General features: G+C 55.6%; 1 protein-coding gene across 1 annotated transcript in view; it reads right to left on the bottom strand.

Moving 5' to 3' along the window:
- Window positions 1–15,514, bottom strand: part of NIBAN1 (niban apoptosis regulator 1) — an 89,114-nt gene that overhangs the window by 21,584 nt on the left and 52,016 nt on the right. The window contains exon 5 of the mRNA XM_058669683.1: window positions 13,328–13,492. Coding sequence (XP_058525666.1) covers window positions 13,328–13,492 — 165 coding nt within the window. The remainder of the gene's footprint in view (window positions 1–13,327; window positions 13,493–15,514) is intronic.

Below are 15,514 nucleotides of genomic sequence, written 5' to 3' on the forward strand. Positions count from 1 at the left end.
AGCAGCAGGCCTGAGGTGGGACCTGGGAACCTGCATCTCTCAACAGCTCCCTGGTCCAGGACAGGTCCAGCAGCACCCAGGGAGCAGGTGTCTGTGGTGGACAGCTGCGTTCTTGCTCCTGCCCCACAGATGCTGGTGCACACAGCTTCAAGGGATAAGTCGCAGCTAAGTTGCTCTCCAGGGGATTCGCTACAGGGGGCTCAAGGACCATGTCAGAAAATGCTAGAAGCCCTGACTGCTGCTGCCCGGGGTCTTGGGGACCTTGCTCTCCCATTAATAGAAATGTCCACTGTTCTCTCTCTCTCCTGCTTAACCCAAATAAACATGGGCTTGCTTGGAGAGAGCCTGAAAAGCAGGACTCGATGAAGCTTTATCTCCACATAGGTTTAAAAAGCACACTAGCCTTCAGTACCCAAGTTTGGGATGCTGATTACTTCCCATCCATTCCCATGTATGTGTTCATTTATAGAACACTTGCAGGTACAGAATGTTCAGGAATGTTCACTTGTCTCTCAGTTTAGCACAAGGCAGAGACCGGTCAATCTTACAGCCTCTTGGCAGACACCTTCATCTGTCTCCTAAGTTAGACTTCCAGGTGGTAGGTCAAAACACAGTGTGGGGCCCGGCGCAGTGGCCTAGCGGCTAGAGTCCTCGCCTTGAAAGCCCCTGGATCCCATATGGGCGCCGGTTCTAATCCCGGCAGCTCCACTTCCCATCCAGCTCCCTGCTTGTGGCCTGGGAAAGCAGTTGAGGACTGCCCAATGCATTGGGACACTGCACCCGCGTGGGAGACCCGGAGGAGGTTCCAGGTTCCCGGCTTCGGATCGGCGCGCATCGGCCCGTTGCGGCTCACTTGGGGAGTGAATCATCGGATGGAAGATCTTCCTCTCTGTCTCTCCTCTGTGTATATCTGGCTGTAATAAAATGAATAAATCTTTAAAAAAAAAAAAAAAAACCACAGTGTGTCCATATGACAATCTGAGAACATGGCAACCCCAGCCACTTGTGCTTGGTCCTTCCTTGGTCGCAAATTTACCCCCAGGGCAGATACTTGTTTAAGGAAAAGTTCATTCTCTTGATCCTGCAACCAGGATCCCAGCAGGTCCCAGGGGAAACGTCACAGCAATGAGTGTCAAACCCAAGTAAGAAGACAGGCCTGGGGATAGCAGGGATGACCATTGGGCGGCTGACAGAGACACAGCCAAACCCCAGCTCATCGAGCTCGCAGGAACATAGCAATGAACCAGGCATCAGTGAGAAAGAATGAATACATGTTGTTTAACATTTTATTTGAAAGAGAAGGTCAGACAGCTTAATGCCCACAGGGCAAGGGAACCGAGGTCCTGGAGCCAGTGCCTGCTGCCGCCCAGGCTGCACCAAGCAGGAAGGTGCAGCCAGAAGCCTCTCTGGGCATCCTTAAGAACAGCAGGAATTCCAAAGCCTTTTGAGTACATAAACACTGGCCACTACAGCGTGGCAAAATGTGTCATACTCAATGACAACAGATCAGCGTTGCATCTCGGAAACCATGTTTAACAACACAGAGCAAATGTTGATGGTTAAATTTTCAGAGAGGTCTCATAAGCAGATAAGCAAGGGCGGACACGAGAAGGAATGAATGACAGGAAGAACCAACAGGGAGAGGAACTCCGTGTGCAGTCGCTGTCTCCGGGACGCAGGGACTCACTGCTCGTCGCAAGAGGCACTCGCCGTGCCCTGGTCCACACAGGGAGAGCCGAGAGGCAGGGCCGCAGGGGCGCAGGGACGGCGACTTTGTGACCTTTCACAGCCCCCTTGAAAACGCACCCAGCCACACCCATGACGTTAAAAACCCATTTGTCAGTAACCCCACTTCCCAGACACTGCTTACAGACCAAGGGACTGAGTTAACCATGACTGTAGCTGGAAACCAAGCGAGGGCATCATTGAGAGAAGGGCTGAGTGGCACGGGCCATGAGGCATGTCACACCGCTGTCAATCACGGAATGAAGACCTTGGCGACTGGCCTGGGAGAGTCCCCTGAGGCCCAAGCACATGGGCGCACGTGTGAGTCCACTCCTCATCACACACCACAGAATTATGTCTCCTTCAGCGATGGACCGTGCCGGTGGTCCCCAGGGTCACCCTGGAGTGAAGTTCCCAGCACCTGGTGCCGTGGCCCCTGGAGCAGCATGCTGCTCTGTACCAGGTGTGTGGCCGTGCCGCTGTCAACATGCCTGTGACGTGGCCAGGCCCACGCAGGGTCCCATGCCCCTATGCAGGGTCCATGCCCCACACATGACCCTTGCTGGTAAGAAAGTGGTGGCTGCTTGCATAGCTAGCTTCCACACTGCACCTCCACAGTCCTACTTACAACAAAAGCAGCTTCTCTACAAAGCAGTGGCCATGCTCTGCTGCCAGCCACTTCACATCCCTGCTGTTGACTGTGTCTGCTGGGGCCACCCAGGGGCCACTTGCAGTGAGCGCCCTCCACGACCTGCCAGAGGATGCAGTTCCCAGAGCATTGGGAAGCTTACCCAGGGTCCGTACAAAGTTCATGAACAGTGTATATATGTTGTGAAAAACCATGCATGAACTCCAAGACTGTTCTCATCTAAATAAATCTAGCTTCCAACAATTACCCACAGACATCTTCAAATACCCTGCCAGCATTGTTGTTCTCTAAAATCCTTCTGAAAATATGTGGGGCTGGGGGCAGGACATTGTGGCACAGAGGGTTAAATTATCCCTTGTGGTACTGGCATCCCATATAGGCACCAGTCTGAGTCCCAGATGTTCTTCTTCCAATCCAGCTCCCTGCTAATAAGCCTGTGAAAGCAGCAGGAGATGACACAAGTGCTTGGGCTGTTGCTCCCATGTGGGTGGACTGGAAGAACCTCCTGGCTTCTGGCTTTGGACCAGCCCAGTCCTGGTCATTTTGGCCATTTGGGGAGTGAATCCACAGATAGAATCTCTCTCTGTGTCTCTCACTCCTCCTCACTCTCTCTGGAATTCTATCAAATAAATAAAACTTAAAAACAGTGTGTCAGGGAAGCTGAATGCCACCCTCCTGAGCAGGTGTTGGGCCCACAGAACAAACCACCAGGCCAGACCCCAACTCCACCTTGGAGGATGACCCAGTGTGACTCACACTATACTGCAGGCAAGGGCAGCAGGCGCGGGTCAGCCCCGAGAGCCACTGGGCTTGGGGTTAAGCAGATGGGTTATGATGGCCCAGAGTGACTTGCATGACAGTGCAGGCCACAACGGGGCAGAGGGACGGAGAGGAGGGCTCCCTGGAGTCCAGGGCCTTCAGAAGGCCAAACTCCGGTGCCCCAGAGTAGGGTGCCACACCAGGACGCGAGGCTCCCCAGGCAGGACAAGGGCCACGTGGGATGAAAGGGCTGTAATGCAAGCACAGTCGTTCTGGGGAAAGTGCCGACTGGATGCGCCGCGTGAGACCACGGCTCACGGAGCACAGCTGCTGGCGCACACGTTCAGCTGTGAGCCCGACATGAATCAGACCCTGAGTGATTCGGGTGACCAGACTGAGCACAGCAGGACCACTGCCATGTCTCCATGCCAAACAAGGAAGTGGACATCAGGAGGGCAGTCAGAACTGCAGGCACGTTGTGCCAACTTTCCTGACCCTGGTCACTCCCTCAGACACGCCAGGAACTGCCTACTCTCGAGTGTCAATCACAGCCCACCGCAGGATGAACAGCGCGGGCAACTTCACCTGCAGCTTGTAAATGAGGGAGGCCCCCAACGACACAGCATCCATTTCCCTTCCTGAAGGGCCCTTATTGAGCACGGATGTGGGTAGACACCAACCACAAGGAACCTGTAACTGGGCAACCTGGCACAGTCCAATGACAATGACAGCCAGGCCAGAAGGAGACAGGCATAGCCCCCTGCACACACTGTGTACACAGGCACGCACGCACACACAGGCACGCACGCACACACACAGGCACGCACACACACACAACCATGCAAATCAGGCAATGCCAAAGGCCCTTCATGAACAGCCGCATTGCAAAACCCTGTGGTTGCAAGCCAGGGCGCACGGTGCCACAAGCTCAGACTTGCTTGGTGGACCTTGCATTTCCCCACACAGGAAGTGATAGCTCTTCATGTGCTCGGCAGGGGTGACTCACTGTGACAGCAGGAGCTGTGGAGGGGCTTTTGGTTCTCTAATCCAATCTCCTGAAGCTTCCAGGGGAGGCCGCCCCTGGGGTGTGACTCAGGCGGGGTACCTGCAGCCAGGCTCACTCCTGTGCAAGGTGAGACAGGTGGGGCCGGGGACTCCCTGCTGCTGCTGTTCTGGTCCTTGGCCCCGGCTGCTGCTGTCAGTCTGTTGGTCAGGTTCCCAACTGCTGGGCTCGCAAGCCAAGTCTTGCTGCTATCGTCTGAACGCAGGAGGAGTCAGAAGCCAGTGGTACTAGGAGGGCAGAGCCTCGGCCCAGCGGGGGTGCCTGGCCGAGGGTCCGGTGGCCTCAGAAGGTGGTTCTCAGGGCTGTCCTGCTGTCTGCTTCCAGCAGCACCAGCAGCTCCTTCCCCAGGCTCTGCCAGGGCCACCGACAGCAGAAACCAAACCCAAGGGGCCCATCCCACCCAAAGGGCCCAACAAAGACAGCGATGGAACGCCATGGGCACAGGGCTTACCCATGGGGGTTACCCACCCCTGGCACTCATGACAAGGTATGGACACGGTGGGCTCTCAGCCCACAAACCTGGGTCCCAACTTTCATTTTCTTTGTCACCCAACATGTCACTGCTCCGTGACATATACAGATGCATAAAACCAGGAGAAAACCCCCAGGCCCAGCTCTGGAGGCCCAGGAAGCCGGGCGGGGCACAGAGCAGGGCACACACAGGGTGGGCACAGCCCCTCCAGAGGCTGGTGTTCTTACAGGCAGGGAGTGGCTGAGCCTGTCAGTGGGACTATGACATCACCATGGCCCTCAGCCCCTCTCTCTTTCACTTCCCTCTCCCAGCCCCTTAAAATAGGCACTTCGTGCTAAGCACCACATGCTGTGGTCTCTGCAAGGAAACACAGGAAAAAAAAATCAGGTCAAGCCAGGACTTCCCCCAGCACAGCCACGATGGGCCCCAGCTGGCACCAGGAAGGCAACGCTCAGTGACACTCAGGAACTGGGAGCCTGCAGGGATCCCCGCTTCTCAGCCACACCCCGCAGCCCACCCCACACAGGCACCCTTAGCTGTACGCTTGCAGCTTTGAGAGTGTTTTCACTACACATGGCTTGTCATGGGAGCACCCATGAGGGTAGAGGTACAACTTCAAAGACACCATTTTGAGGGAAGAAATGATCTGGGAGAAATGACCCACATCACACCATCTGGTCCTGAGCGCAGACTGGATGAGACTGTCTGGAGCAGCAAGCAAGTCAGACCACAGCACACAGTAGGTACTCGGCGAGAGCCTGGCACACGGTAGGCCCTTGGCGAGGGCCTGGCACATGGTAGGTCCTTGGTGAGGACCTGGCACATGGTAGGTGCTTGGTGAGGTACTGACGCATAGTAGGCCCTTGGCGAGGGCCTGGCACACAGTAAGTACCTTCCCCTGAGAGCATGGCTCTGGAGTCAGACTGCCTGGTGACCCGTGGCGCCCTCACCTGTAAAGCAGTGCTGATGATGGGTGCAGTGCTGGCCCACAGAGGGCTCTGGGCATGGCCCTGGGGAGGGGCACGGGGGAGGGACAAGTGTGCACGCCGGCATCACTGAGGGCATGACAGAAAGGCAGTGTCCCGGGGCCACTCAACTGTGGGTCCCCAGTGGCAGGCAGGCTCTGCAGGACTTCCTATCTGAGGTTGCACAGCCTCCAATAAGATACCCCTGAGAGGAACACGTGTTCACACACACACACACACACACTCAACTACCAGAACATCAGATTAAAGCCCCACTAGAAGTGCAAAGCTCAGAGCACAAGACACGCTCTGCTCACCTGCCACTCCATCTAACACAAGTTCCGAAAAGGACACGGTCCAGGTGCCCGGGGGTGACCCTGGCTAGACTGTCCCAAGCTGAGTGCTGAGGCCGTCCCCGCGCTGCTTCCTTCCACTATTCCTTCACTGTCCTGGGCTGCCACCCATCACCTCAAACCCCGATTTTGTATTACAAAAGCCCTCATGCCTTATCAGCAATGTGACCCATGGGAAGTAAACATCAAGTGGCTTAACGAAAAGGGACGGCTTGGGAGGCAGCGGGTCTGCCTTGGAGTGGCCGCCGGCTGGCACCCGTGCTTCTGAGGCCCTTTCTCCTCGGAGTGGCCGCCGGCTGGCACCCGTGCTTCTGAGGCCCTTTCTCCTTGGAGTGGCCGCCGGCTGGCACCCGTGCTTCTGAGGCTCTTTCTCCTTGGAGTGGCCGCCGGCTGGCACCCGTGCTTCTGAGGCCCTTTCTCCTTGGAGTGGCCGCCGGCTGGCACCCGTGCTTCTGAGGCCCTTTCTCCTTGGAGTGGCCGCTGGCTGGCACCCGTGCTTCTGAGGCCCTTTCTCCGGCAAAGGCCCTTCCCCTCATGCTGAGCCTGCGCAAGGTGACTTGGAAGCAAGGGACGGATCCGACACATTCCACAGGCGAGGAAACCAGGCGCTGTTCTTAATGGAACGTGGTCTAGCGTGTGCTCCTGAGATGGCTCTGGGGGACGGTCATCCAGCCCCGTGTGTGCCCAACCACGTGGTACACCCAACACCATCCTGCAGACACTGCACAAGTGCTCTTGGACACTTGCCAACTGGGCATCCAGGTGCCCATCTGGCTGCACAGCTGACATTCTAGTTGCCGGGAGTCCCTGCTGAGACAACTGTGCAGACTTAGCCAGCCTGGGGCAGAGCGGGTGCCTCCTCCTGACGGAGAGAGGAGGTTTGGACTGTAGAGAGGAGGGACTGCTCCCCAACAGTTGCCCTGCTTACCGCGGCAACTGACCCCTCTGCGCCCAGCGGCTTCTCGGGGTCCTCGCTTCTCTGCTGCGCTACATAAAGAAGTAACACCAGCACCGTATGTACACTTCTGTTCACCTTTTGTTAGTTTCATTCAAGATCCCAGCTACAGGAACGAGGGGGGGAGTAGTTTTTCTTTTCCTGCATGATAAAAACGCAGTGGACATTAAAACCGTATAAAGAAGTGATTCAGGGAGCTGCGTTCTAACTAGGAAACAGCTGCAGTCTCCCGTGGCACTAGTGTGGACTGGGATTGGATGCACTAGGCCAGCCCAGACCCCAACACCGTCTGGTGTTCTGGAGAACCAGGATGGATGTGGGACTGACTAGGCTGGGTCTCAACCCCCTACTGAGCCACGTGTGAGCTGCATGTGGGTATGGACGAGCCATGGCTGGGCTGAAACATCCAACAACAAGAACCAGAATGGGGTGAAAGCCAGCCAAGAAAAGCCACTATTCCTGCTAGGACAGGAGGTGAACTGAGTAGGGCTGGATCATGGACCCCCTGGTATGCGCAAAATCTGGCATTGGGAGAGGTTCTGATGGAGGGGCCTGGGCAACTCCTCTGGCAGGACACAGTCCCTGCTAATAAGCGCAAGAAGCATGATAGGAAACAGCCCAGAATAGGCCATGGAAAGTTTCCCACTGGCATACATTTGGCATGGGTCGGGGGCAGACCAGGCTGAATCAGTACATGTCATCCATCCACTGGCAAATCCGGACACCAGAACAGAGTGTGGGTCGAGCCAGCTTTGGTCGCGACAAAACCAGTACACATTGTGGAATGCCAGGGCGTGGTTGCCTGTACTGGATGTGACTGCAGCACCCAACCAGCACGCGTGAGAACCAGGAAGGGAGGGGGCAGAGCTGGCAGGGGGTTTAAGGGGCTGGTCCCCATGCCCGACAGCTACTCCCACTGGAGAGCGTGGGCTGGGATGGGAACAGACCAGACTAAGCAGGGCTACAACACCTGTGCGCCTCATGTGGACTAGATCAGGGAAAAGCCAGGCTGGGCTGATTATTCCTACTGGTGCAAGCATAAATTAGAGTGGGTGAGGGTTGTTTGGACTTAGCCACAGCATTAGATGGCAGAAGCTGGCACTGAGGGCTAAATCTGTCAAGTCAAACCACAGAACCACCCGAAGAGTGCATAAACTGGGATTGAGAGAGACCCGGGAGGGAAATAGTGGGTTCCCCCCTCTTGGGTTACTACTCCCACGGGAGGGCATGAAAACTAGGATGGGGGCTGGGGTGGCTAGACAGAGAGGCACTCAATAACATTCGTGAGGGCTGGATAGTTGAGTTGGTTAGATGGAACTAAGCTTTAATACCCATTGACAAATATGAGAGCCAAACGGGATGTGGGACAGACTGGACTAGTCTGCTATACATACTGGCAAACCAGGGTAGGGGGCAGGCCTGGTGGGGGTTATTGTGGGTCCCTCCGACTAGGCTGCAGCTCCCACTGGTTGATGTGAGGGCCACGTACGTGCTGGGCAAAACCAGGCTGGACTGCAACACCCATTGGTTCCAGTGCAAGTCGGGACTGAAACCAGAACCAACCCAGCAATTGCAACCACCAGCTGATCGGGGTGATGGACTGTGCCGCGCCCTGTGCTTGCTAGAACATACAAGAATCTGGTCTTGGAATACCTCAAAGTTTCTTTGGGGATCTCCCCAATCAAAATGCTGGACTCAGAACCCTAGTCAAGAAAAGACAGAAGAAAGAACAAGTCAATCAACCACCTCAGCTATATGTTGGCAGCGAAATACTGGGTAAATGAAGACTCTATCAATCAGTGGATTCTTCAACGACCTCACCGAGCTGGGAGTGGTGAAAATGGCAGTGAGTCATAACAGGTGAACTATTAAAACCACTTGAGCAAGGATCTCAGAGCATGCCCCACATCCGGGACTTGGGGAGGGTGGGAAACTGGGTGGGGCTTCTCCCTCAATATCCCCCTTTACCTCAGACACAAGAAGGAAACAATATGGACATAATAGTCTTACCCACTTCCCTATAGCCCCTGAACCTTTTTACCGTAATTAACTATGTAAAGATTGTCAACAATATAATTAAAAAATAATAATAAAAGATAAATTAAAAAAAAAAGAAGTGATTCAGGGAGATTGAAAGTGAACACGTCATGCTGACTCGGGCTCCTGGCAGCTTGTTCGTGCAGCAGGTGTAGAAGGAGCAACTCACTCTCAACTGCAAACTGCATTTTTTCTGAGAGAATGCTAAAGTTTGTTCATTAATTTTCATCCAGAAGATCAGAAAACTAAGAAAGCTTTATAGGCAAACTCTGCCAGATCTTAAAAATACAATAGTTTCCATCTCATAGAAATAACTTCAGATTCTTGAAAAAAAAAATTCAAATAGGAGAGGCAAGGGCGCGTGCTGCCACTCATTGTATGAAGCAGAAATAACCCCAAGAGCAAAGTCTGGAAAGGAGCAAACCTAGGGTCAAACACCCACACGCACACACGGGCGCAGCCACAGGCGGCCAGGAAAGCGGATCGAGAGGAGTCCTCTACAAGCCAGCAGCAGACGGCACTGCTTGTGCAGCGGGCGAGGGGCGTGGAACCAGCCCGAGGAGGAACTGTGGCCAGAGGCACAGCAGAACGTGGCAGGTTCCACATCACCGTGGCCTGAGTGCACCACGGGGAAACACAGCCACGGCAACACCCTGCAGCATGGCTAAGCATGTGTGGCGGGACAAAAAGGAGGAGGCGGGGCCAGGCCAGACAGACACAGAATTCCAGTGGTGACAGCCGTGTCCTCATGCACGCACTTGGTGTCCACAGCTCGTCTGACACACATCGGCACGTCAACCCCGTGGAGGAGCAGCAGATGGCTCCTGGTGGCACTGCCCGAGCCCTCACAAGGCAGGGATGACTTCTCCGAGCTCTGCTGCAGGCCGACCTTTCACAGAAGTCAGTGCCGCGGAGCCCCGACATGGGCCACGTACTGAAACAGCCATCCCCTCACTCCCGTCACCTGAAAATCCTAACATGTCCCAACAAGTGTGAAAGCCAAGCTCACAGCACGAGACGGAGGCCGCCGACTGGTGAGCCGTGACCAGCACCCTGGAGCTGACCCAGGGCACGGCCGAGAGGAAGCCAGCTGCCTCCGAACAGCATCTGCCTGTGTCAGTGTTAGGAAGGATCAAACTGGAAAGCCCAAACTGGAACTCTACTCCCAGACCCCCTCCGTCCGGCCACAGGAGCATCGGCCACGGAACACACTGCTTCCAGCAGTTAGAGCGGAGCGACGCCCCAGACCAACACCTGTCCTTCAGGGCCTGCACCTGCTTCCCCAAGGGTGGAAACAGACCCTGTGATGCAGGGTGCCAGAGCCCCAAGGACACCATGCTCAGGTGGGCATACTGGCCAACACAGGCCCCAGCTGTTTTTCACTGAACTCAGCACCAGAATCAGCAAGTGCCACCACCCCGTCTGATTAGGGTGTCCGATTACCAGGGACCCTAGGCTGCAGTGGCTGTGGAAGGAGGTCCAGGGTAGCCAGTAGAATGTCCTTGCATCACTGTGGTCTGTAGTCAAAATCCTGTGTCACGTTGTGGCCTCCCCACCCCACTCCCGCCCCGCCCAATGTGGTCTTCACATACCCTGATGGCCCCAGCTGCTCTTTGCCCTGCACCCCCGATGTCATGAACACCAGCAGGGGCCAGTGGCAGGTTGGCCAGAACCCCACCTGGCCAGAGTCCCACCTCCATTCCAGAACCAGCACTCCTCTGTCACGGCCAGCTCCTGTCTCCCCATAGGCCCACAGGCTTTCTATGATGGATGGACAGACACCTTTGCTCACCGGCGACAGCAAGTGGCATGAAGGCACGTGGCAAGGCCTGATGTCTCCAGGCTGGGTGGGACCCCACTGGTAGTAACCACAGCCCCTGCCACTATGTGCAGCCCCCAAACACTTGGGCAGGTGTTAGTTTGTGCTGCTGTGGCCACCAGGCCTGCATTTTGCAAACTCGGAATTGCAGGCAGCAGGACACCTTAGTGTAACACATCCCCAGGGGTGGCAGTGGGCGGTTGGGACCCTGGCCTGCCCGGGCTGAGCGCCATGGGGAGCACAGAGGCCAGCAGGTGCTACAGGTACTTCCTGCTCACCCTCCAGGCTTGCGAGGTGGGCGGAAGATACAGCTTATAGGCCAATCTTACACTTTCTCCTTGAAAAGGAGTTCTCTCACCTACCACCCTCAATGCCCCCACAAGAAGGAATAAGCATTCTAGCATCCCATACCACCCTTTGGAGAATGAAGGAGATATAGAGCTCTCCCCTTGCCCCTGCCGAGCCCAGGGGGTGGCCTCATTGTATGTGAACAGGGGTTACTCAGGCCTGGCCAGGGTCCAATAAAAAGTGGTTCTGGATTCAGGATGAATGGGTGTGGACAGGCACACCCATTCGGCTGCCTCACTGCTGGGCCCTAGGGGACAGCTCCCTGGAGAGACCAACTGGTGAGGAAGCCAGCGAGGCCAGTTCTTGGCCAAGTTCCCTTAACAGCCTCTCCTCCACCTGCCCTTGTCAGAGCCCCAAGCTCACAGTCGATTCCTGACTCTCCTGGCATGTGGGGAAGGGGTGTAAACCAGTCACTGACTCACCCAGGACAGCCCGAGGACCAACAGATAGAGAACAGAACAAGGGGCCCGGCGCAGTGGCCTAACAGCTAAAGTCCTCTCCTTGAACGCACTGGAATCCCATATGGGCGCTGGTTCTAATCCCAGCAGCCCTGCTTCCCATCCAGCTCCCTGCTTGTGGCCTGGGAAAGCAGTTGAGGATGGCACAATGCTTTGGGACCGTTTGGGAGACCTGGAAGAGCTCCTGGCTTCAGATGGGTGCAGCTCCAGCCATTGCAGTCACTTGGGGAGTGAATCATTGGGTGGAAGATCATCCTCTCTGTCTCTCCTCCTCTCTCTCTCTCTCTCTCTCTCTCTCCATACATATATATAATTTGACTTTGCAATAAAAATAAATAAATCTTAAAAGAGAAAGAGAACAGAGCAAGAAGTAACATGGGGAGGCTGGTGCTTGGCCACAGAGTGACAGAGAGCAGCCAAGTGAGCTGATGGCCCTGTCCCTCCTGCAGCCACTGACCACAGACCACAGTCACAGGTCACAGACAACAGTAACACGACCAGAGGCAGGTCTCTTGGCCCCAGAGCCTGGAAACGCCAGGGCCGAGAGGGGCTCTGCCTGGGTGGGAAGTGGAGCCTCGTGAGGTCACGTAACCCCCGAGGATACCCGCAGGAAACTCCCACTACAAGCGCAGAAGGGGCGCAAGTGGCTGGGCGAGGACACTGCCCCTCTCCAATCATTGGCTCTGGGCTCAGTGCCCATCACATGTCCACACCAGACCAAGGCCCAGCAAGGGCAGACAGAGTAGGCAGTGTCAGGAGGCTCCATCCACAAAACTTCCAAACCACAAGGTATGGTATGAACACAGGCCTGTGTCTATGCAGTCCCTGTGCAGCACTGAGCCTGTGTTGGTACGGGTGTCTCTCATGGTTGCCATAGCAAGAGTGACATGATCTTTCTCCATTAGCACCCCCGAACCCCATGCCACTCAAGCGAAGGCCAAGAACCGGCTGGGCTGCATCCCTGGGGCTGAAAGCCCAGGGGAAGATGAAGGAATGGGGTGTCTTGGCTGGAAGAAGCCAGGCCCACCCCCAGCAAGCTTGGGGTGCTGTGCTGAGACCCTCATCGGACATTATCTCAAGGCCAGTGATGCTGAGACTGTGTGAGTTGGAAGTTGGGGGTGTGCTTGTCCTCCTGGCTGATTCAGCCTTACCAAGGGGAGCTTGGCACCCCAGAGCCCTCTGCTCCTCACACCTGCACTGAGGCTGCCCAGAGTGAGCCTTTGGCACACCTGGTGGCTCAGGGAGCCCAGAATTACAGCATTCACCGGGAGGTACAGGGCCTGCAGCAGCTTCAGCTGGCCAAAAGCCAGCAAGAGGGAGGGTAGCCACGAACAGGTGCCTAGAAGAGGCAGACCAGGAGTCTGTCAGCTGGCATTTACAAGGGAGGGGAGGATGTGTTCCTTGCAAGGTGCCCTGCATGAGCACGGCAGCATAGCCCATCACACTTGCAGCCCTGAAGTGCCAGGGCCAGCACAGCTCACAGGTGGGCCCTGTGTGAGCATGGCAGCACAGCCCCACCATGCTTGCAGCCCCAACGTGCCAGGGTTGACACAGCCCGCAAGGTGCCGGCATCTCTACCGCCTAGCTCCAGCTCACTGAGCACCCCACGGGGTGGGCTCGTCCTGCCGATCCCAGGGGCGACCAGCAGCCCACAGGGGGCGGGCTCGTCCTGCCGATCCTGGGATCCCAGGGGTGACCAGCAGTCCTGCAAGGGGCGGGCATACCGTGATTGAGCCTGCGGATGCAGTCGCGCAGGGTGGCACTGAACCTCCGCTGGGCAGTGGCCTCGGCGAAGCAGAAGCAGCCGTGTCTGAGGAAGGGCTGCCACAGGAACACTGGGAACTCCCTGGGCGGGGCTGCCAGTAGCTGCGAGGAGTCCTCGCTGGAGCCTAGGGAGACAGGGAAACAGAAACCGCGTTGTAATCCACACAGTCGCTGTGACACGCACAGTAACCGTAACACATTCGCTAGAACACACATAGTGGCTGCAACATGCAGTTGTTGTAACATGCACAGTCACTGCATCACAATCATTGTAACACACAGTGATAACACACAGTCCATGTGACACACGCTTGCTCCAGGCGACAGGAGGCAGAGCTGGTGGGAGACCTTTTCACAGCTCCAAGGGACAGCCAAAGCTACCAGGCACACGCTAGCTCAGCTTCCTCCAGTCCTGTGTGGGTCCCTGTGGGTCATCTGTGTTCCTGAGGGCCCACCTGGGCACCTCCGGGAGCAGCTTACTCTTAGCTCCCCTGGTTCTGTGCTGGTCCACTCTATGCTTGGTCTAGCCCCTGGAGTACATGTACTATTCTATAACTTTCCTCCTGATGCCTGTATCCAGACCACACCTTCTTCTGCCCCGTCCGTTACTCTTGGCCACAAACAATCCTCATTCATGCATCAAAGGGCACGGGAAGCCGCCCCCCCCAGGGCTGGTTTCACTGGCACGTGTTCCTGCCACCAGAGACACAGCCAGCCTTCGACCTCCCTCTCCTGTTTCACATTCCTATAGCTCCTCTCCCCAGGAAGGAGACATCACCCCCAACTGCCCAGGCCATGAGCGCCGCAGGGTGGGGGTTTGCTGTCTGGCGGGGTGCTATACTCCTGGCTCCTGGCACAGTCATGGGATCTGGTACGGGGACAGCCAGGGAAAATTGCAGGACAGTAGAACTTGAACTTCCTACTTCCAACTCAGCTGCCACCTTGGTCAACTCATACTCCTAGACATATCCCATCTTTCCAGCAACCATTATCACACAAGATCACCATCCACTCCAGAGTCCCCAAGAAGAAAGACAAAGAGGGGGCAAGACTGGACAGAGACTGAATCCAGCGCCAAGGCACGGACCTGCCACACCTGCCCAGGCTTCAAGTTTGGGTACCTGGAACCTCACAGATGGGTGTGCAGCAAGTCAGATTCCAACACAATGGCCAATAAGTGAGTGACTTCAGCAAGCCCTCAGGGCATCTCTGATAGCTCACTCATGACCACCGTCCCCGATAGGAGCACGCAGGAATGTGTGAACGCTGGTGCTGGCCTCTAATGACAGTGCCAGATGGGACCTTTCTTGGCCACTCCAAGGGGTCACAATCCCACAAGGATCACCTTTATGTTGGAAAGTGTCAATTCTCATTTGCTTCCACATAGCCCTGTCAACCTCCAACAAGTTTCCCTCACACCAGTCATCTGTACTTTTTTCTGAGTTGTTACAAGAATCAAGAATGTCACAAGTGGTCTTCTGTTGAATATTCTATTTCTAATGCCCCAAAGGCCACACCATATAATCAACAAGAGTTGCTGCCATGCCCCTCGCCGGCATCCTGAGCCAACAGGCGTTAGTCACACACTCCTCGTGCTGTCTGTTTTCTTTCATTCCTTCTATGACTTCATTGATTCATCAGTACATAGATTGTCCATTCTCACTGAGATCTTTGGAAAGTTCTGGAAGATTCTGCAACATGAACTCAGGGGCATTTCCACTGCCTGCTGCAGCCCCACAGCAAGATGGCACAAAAGCAGATGTTGGAGGAAAGAGAGAAGCCCACCCTACCCCCGTGCACCTCATGTGCTGCTTTAGTTTGAGCCCCTACCCAGGAGTCAGCTTCATCTGGGTTCACAGTTCATGCGCTAATCACAGAATCCTGTTGTTCTAAAGGCAATGCGTTCTGCACCACAACAGCAGTGGATAATGTGGAACTAAACGATCAGGCCCATTACACTTCCTGGGTCCGGCAGTGTGGTGTGGCACGTAGAGCCCCACCTGCCTGGCAGCATCCCACGTGGATGCGGTTTAAGACCTGGTGGTTGAGGCCTTTTGGGAAGTGAACCTGTGGATGGATGCGCTCTCTCTGCTTCCCCTCTTGCTGCATCTCAAAATAAACACATCTTCAAGAAAAAAAAAAGAAAG

This window comes from Ochotona princeps, chromosome 10 (genome assembly GCF_030435755.1).
Source record: "Ochotona princeps isolate mOchPri1 chromosome 10, mOchPri1.hap1, whole genome shotgun sequence".
Lineage (NCBI taxonomy): Eukaryota > Metazoa > Chordata > Mammalia > Lagomorpha > Ochotonidae > Ochotona > Ochotona princeps.